A 6,151-nucleotide genomic window follows, 5' to 3' on the forward strand; every position below is an offset into this window, starting at 1 on the left:
TGGCAAAGAAAAAAATTGTTAAATGACTCTAAACATGTTTTATATTTTAAATTCCTCAAAGTGGCCACCCTTTGCTTTGTTGACAGCGCTGCAAACCCTTGGCCTTCTCAATGAGCTTCATGATGTAGTCACCTGAAATGGTTTTCACTTCACAGGTGTGCCTTGTCAGGGTTAATTAGTGGAATTTCTTGCTTTATCAATGGGGTTGGGACCATCAGTTGTGTTTTGCAGAAGTCAGATTGGTACACAGCTGACAGCCCTATTTGACAACTGTTAGAATTCATATTATGGCAAGACCCAATCAGCTAAGTAAAGAGAAAACGACAGTCCATCATTACTTTAAGAAATGAAGGTCAGTCAGGCTGCAAAATTGCAAAAACTTTAAATGTGTCCCCAAGTGCAGTCACAAAAACTATCATACGACGAAACTGGCTCACATGAGGACCGACCCAGGAAAGGAAGACCAAGAGTCACCTCTGCTGCTGAGGATAAGTTCATCTGAGTCACCAGCCTCAGAAATCGCAAGTTAACAGCAGCTCAGATCAGAGACCAGATAAATGCCACACAGAGTTCTAGCAGCAGACCCATCTCTAGAACAACTGTTAAGAGGAGACTGCGCGAATCAGGCCTTCATGGTCAAATAGCTGCTAAGAAACCACTACTAAGGAAAAACAACAAGCAGAAGAGATTTGTTTGGGCCAAGAAACACAAGGAATGGACATTAGACCAGTGGAAATCTGTGCTTTGGTCTGATGAGTCCAAATCTGAGATCTTTGTCTTTGTGCAACGCAGAAAAGGTGAATGGATGGATTCCACATGCCTGGTTCCCACTGTGAAGCATGGAGGAGGAGGTGTGATGGTGTGGGGGTGTTTTGCTGGTGACACTGTTGGGGAATTATTCAAAATTGAAGGCACACTGAACCAGCATGGCTACCACAGCATCCTGCAGCAACATGCCATCCCATCCGGTTTGCGTTTAGTTGGACCATCATTTATTTTTCAACAGGACAATGAGCCCAAACACACCTCCAGGCTGTGTAAGGGCTATTTGACCAAGAAGGAGAGTGATGGAGTGCTGCGGCAGATGACCTGGCCTCCACAGTCACTGGACCTGAACCCAATCGAGATGGTTTGGGATGAGATGGACCTCAGAGTGAAGGCAAAGGGGCCAACAAGTGCTAAACACCTCTGGGAACTCCTTCAAGACTGTTGGAAAACCATTTCAGGTGACTACCTCTTGAAGCTCATCGAGAGAATGCCAAGAGTGTGCAAAGCAGTAATCAGAGCAAAGGGTGGCTATTTTGAAGAATCTAAAATATAAAACATGTTTTGTTTACTACATAATTGCATATGTGTTCATTCATAGTTTTGATGCCTTCAGTGAGAATCTACAATGTAAATAGTCATGAAAATAAAGAAAAAACATTAAATGAGAAGGTGTGTCCAAACTTTTGACTGGTAGTGTACATACACACTCTCTCTCTCTCTAGTGCTTCATAATTGCCTACTGCATGTGTTGTATTCATTGATGCACTTAAGGATATTCATGTTCTGTGTTTATAAAAAAATTTGTTCTGTAAATAGCTCATTTACTCTTGTGAAAAACATTGATCTGAACTTCTGATCAACCCGTATCAATTTCATGCTTAAAATAACATACCAGTTAAGCCCAGCCCCTTTCCGGTCAAACCCCACCCACTTCCGGTTTCGGCCCCGCACACTCCGAGTACAGATACAGTAAAGCTATGTAGATGGTTAATCAGATACAGATACAGATACAGATAGTGGCGTACTTGCTCATCCCTACTAAAGTTATCATATTGTGCTCATTTTGCATTCTTGAAGCCTCTGTATCCTTCCCACCCACACCGCTCCATTAGACTTTTATTATTTGTTACTTTCATCCTCCTCTCACTGCAGTTTGTTGATTCTGACCATTTCCACTTTGGCCATTATGGACACTGGTATTGTCTTCTCATAATGATTTTATTTCATTCAGCGTTCTTGTCCGGACCCTTCCTGAAGGAGTTTGTTTTCAGTGTTTGTTGGAGGGTCTGCTCTTTGGACTGTGTCAAGGCCTGTTTGTCCGTTTACAAATGGGACGATTATGGCCATGCTGTACGGTCCCATATTGTTGTAAGGATCATATCTGAAAGAGAAACAAACAGAAAGATACTCTCTAGCCCCCATTCACGAAAACATAGTGTGACATACACATTTGCAAAAAAAAAAAAAAAAAAAAAATCACTTCTGAAATCCATGACTTTGACTGGTCATGGCCCCAAAGAGATGTGAGATGATTTCTGGAATATAAAAAACAAGCAAAAAGTATTTCTGACATTCTTTAAGTACTCACATATTCCAGATTTTCACCATCGAATTATGCAGTTGTGTTCTGTCAAATTGTTGGGTAGAAGCACTAACAGTACTGCCAGTACCCACACCACTGGAACCAGGAACAGGCCGACTGGAACCAGGAGAAGGTTTTTTTTTCCCTGGTTGCACGCCTGCTGGTAGGGCAAGGCTCAGCGCAACGATTAACCAGAACACAGCAACACCTGCCATCTACAAACACATGCATCCACATGCACACACACACAGACACACATTTGTGACCAGGAGAGACACAAGGGAAAAAAAAGACAATGCTAATTCATTTGCAAAAACAGTAAAAAAAAAAAAAAAAAACTAACACTTTACAACATGCACCCACATCCCTCTCACATGTAGACTCACACAACTGACTTTACTGACACCCACACCTCATGTCTAGTTAATTCTTTTTCTGAGTGATTTCATTTAATAAATACTCTTTTATTAAACCTCTGTCAGTGAGGCACACCAACAAAGAGGCACACCCATTTTTGTTGTGGCCTAAGAGCCAGGTCATAACAACTTGTCACTTTTACTTGTTTTGTGTTGATTCCAGGAAAAAGTAACATTCTCGTTCAAAAGAGCTGTGGGAACTGGTGGTTATCTTAAAAAAACATCTGTCAGTGAAAGGGAAGTTAACACATTTACTTCTCGAAATTGTGTTGTGATCTGCTGAATGGTGCTGATGCAGCAGAGATGGAACACCTGATAGGTGGGCTCAGGGATGGAAAAAGGAAGAATAATTTTCTTATTTAAAAAAATGTACTTTGATTTGACTGGATGACATGATGGAGGGGAGAGAGCAAAGTATAAAAATGGCTGAGAATGTCGTGTTTTGGGGAGTTTCTCCAAAGAGGCTCAAGTTCCCACTCATCTTTTTTTCATTGCTTTTCAGCCTTATTCATCCCAGACACTTTTTCAGTCCACCAGGGAGCTTCACTAAGTGGTACAGTAAACCTTTGTCTTTCTTCCCAAATTATTATCTTTTTTATTATTTCTGGAATCCTTGATGTGGCATTTATTGCTTTTTTTTTTTTTTTTAAGAAAGAAAAAAAGAAAAAATACATAGTTTACAGTCTAGTCCACTAATAGTGGTACCGAAAAGGTATAGGTATAGGTATAGGCTGAAGCCAAAGCTTATTTTGCCTACCCTTTTTACAAGGAAACTATGATATTTAATAACAAAAACAATGTCACAGTTTACTTTACTACTTGAGCAAACATACGAATGTTCACTTTCCTGTATTTGAAGTGATTATCTGAAGTATGTTTATCTTCTATCTGAGGGGTCTGTGTGTGTGTGTGTGTGTGTGTGTGTGTGTGTGTGTGTGTGTGTCTGAGAGCATTAGTCCTTTACTCCCCTGCCTCAGTGAACTACTACCCTTGCTGGTAGGTTTGTGGGTAGGCAGGTGACAGGTTTATTGTTTATTATTATGTTGTTGTTGTTTTTTTAATTTACTGTTTTTTCAAATGAATTAGCATTGTCTGATGTTTTTCCTTGTGTCTTCCCTGTTCACAAATGTGTGCCTGTGGATGCATGTGTGTGTGTGTGTGTAGATGGCAGGTGTTGCTGTGTTCTGGTTAATTGTTGCGCTGAGCCTGGCCCTGCCAGCAGGCGTGCAACCAGGGAAAAATAAACCTTCTACTGGTTCCAGTCGGCCTGCTGCTGGTTCCAGTCGGCCTGCTGCTGGTTCCAGACCACCTTCTCCTGGTTCCAGACCACCTTCTCCTGGTTCCAGACCACCTTCTCCTGGTTCCAGTGGTGTGGGTACTGGCAGTACTGTTAGTACCTCTACCCAACAATTTGACAGAACACAACTGCATAATTCGATGGTGAAAATCTGGAATATGTGAGTACTTAAAGAATGTCAAAAATACTTTGTTTGCTTGTTTTTTTTTTTTTTTTATTCCAGAAATCATCTCACATCTCTTTGGGGCCATGACCAGTCAAAGTCATGGGTTTCATGACATTTCATGGTTTCAAATGTGTACGTCTGTTTCTCTTTCAGATATGATCCTTACAACAATATGGGACAGTACAGCATGGCCATAATCGTCCCATTTGTAAACGGACAGCCAGACCTTGACACAGTCCAAAGAGCAGACCCTCCAACAAACATCGCAAACTCATTCCGTCAAGAAGAGGTTTATAGTGGTCATTACATTGTGGCAGCCAAACCTGTGGACAGAAAAAATGTTGATCCAAATCTGGGCATCAAGGACCATGCTGAATATCGGGTGTTAAAAGAGATGCAAAGGATAAACTCCGGACGATATCGCACATTTAAAAAGAAGCAGCTTGACCAGAATGCTGATTATCGACTGATTCTTTACACTTATTTTTCTCCATGTCTTTCTCCTTGTGCTGACGAGGGCCGTGGGAACAACATTCTTCAATACCTTCCCCTCATCACAGCCTGGGGAAGATATGCACTTGTGTTCACTGAGCCTTTCCAACCCGGAAAGGGAACAGAGAAAGAGAAACAACTATATACACCCAGTCAGCTTAAAACAGCCATTATGAATATTGCTCAGGGAAATGGATTTGGCTTGGACCACATATTTCGTTGTGATAATCCAGAATGTGTGAGCTGTAAAGATCAGATAGATGAGGGGAAAACAAGGGACAAAACAGTCAGAAAGGAAGTAATAGATGAAGAGGGTGACACATGGACTAGTGTGGGCAAAGAAAAAATTCCGGCTAAACCTAAAATTCAAGTCCATGACAGATGTGTTCAAGGTACACTGGGTTAGCTGATCAGTCATTTCTATTTTACAAGTAAAAATCTACTTGCTAGACTACCAAACAAACAAACAAACAAGCAAATAAATAAATAAATACCCTCTCCATCTGCTCTTAGAATCAATAAGTATTGCTTCTGTTGCTTGGAATCAATATACAGATATCAGTGGCAAGTGGTGACCTTTTTGTGTAGTCATGCTGTGGTCCCGATTTCCTGCGAGCGCCCGTGAGGGCGTGAGGTCGAAAATTTTGGGGCATTTATTTATTAATAAAAACGCATAATATGGTTTTTAACTATACTATATCAACTCCACAACTCGATTTTGATAGACGCGTGCGCATTTTGCCCCAATGTTACCAACAACAATGTTGGAATTTACCATGAGATCGGAACTATTGGGACGTGCCACGGGGTGAAAACACACAGCAGTGTCACCAGCTAGCCTACATGGTCAATGAAATGACACACACACATGCCCAACTGCCCATCAGGCTACGCACCAAAGTGATAAACGTCAGAGAACACCTCTTTTTCATAACACCTGCAATAGCCTAAATCAATGAAACATGCCAGGTTACTCAAATGAAGTTGTATTTTCACCCATTTTGATTGGCACGATGCAGATGAAAGAACAAACTAACGTTAACGTTCCCGTACTAGCTAGCCAGCTAACGACGTTAGCGGTAGCTAGCTGTCAAGTGAATGACTTGCTGTTGCCGCTGAACATTTCAAGCGAGCTGCTACGTAGCTACTCGTGTTGCGCATGCGTCCTCTGAAAAGCTGATTCACAGACAGCTTATTTTCCATTCAAAACGCCCACGTACAGAAACACCGGCTACAAAACTACTGTCAATACTCGTATCACAGAGCGTATGCACGCGTCAAGCTGTCAACTTTCCAGCATTTCGCTAGCAAATTGAGATAGATACGTGTATATAGGCAGCGGTTTGCAACCAAAATGATAGAAATAAGGTATATTATAAAAGGACACACTAGGACACCAACATTTTAAAGATTTTAATTGAAGGGCTTGG

The 6,151-nt window shown here is 41.3% G+C and overlaps 1 protein-coding gene across 1 annotated transcript; it reads left to right on the forward strand.

The window, feature by feature from the left end:
• The first annotated feature begins 3,239 nt into the window (after positions 1-3,239).
• Positions 3,240-5,405, forward strand: LOC115367529 (uncharacterized). Its single transcript, XM_030063333.1, has 3 exons — positions 3,240-3,319; positions 3,931-4,223; positions 4,383-5,405. The coding sequence occupies exons 2-3, from the start codon at positions 3,931-3,933 to the stop codon at positions 5,125-5,127; spliced, it is 1,038 nt and encodes a 345-aa protein (XP_029919193.1). The 5' UTR covers positions 3,240-3,319; the 3' UTR covers positions 5,128-5,405.
• The last annotated feature ends 746 nt before the right edge of the window (positions 5,406-6,151 follow it).

Source organism: Myripristis murdjan, chromosome 1, assembly GCF_902150065.1.
Source record: "Myripristis murdjan chromosome 1, fMyrMur1.1, whole genome shotgun sequence".
In the NCBI taxonomy this organism is placed as follows: Eukaryota; Metazoa; Chordata; class Actinopteri; order Holocentriformes; family Holocentridae; genus Myripristis; species Myripristis murdjan.

Excerpts from the sequence above, each read along its gene's own strand:
- LOC115367529 (XM_030063333.1), top strand. The coding sequence starts at position 3,931 with ATGGCAGGTGTTGCTGTGTTCTGGTTAATTGTTGCGCTGAGCCTGGCC. Across the intron at positions 4,224-4,382 it reads ATGGTGAAAATCTGGAATAT|ATATGATCCTTACAACAATA; the intron begins GTGAGTACTTAA and ends TTTCTCTTTCAG.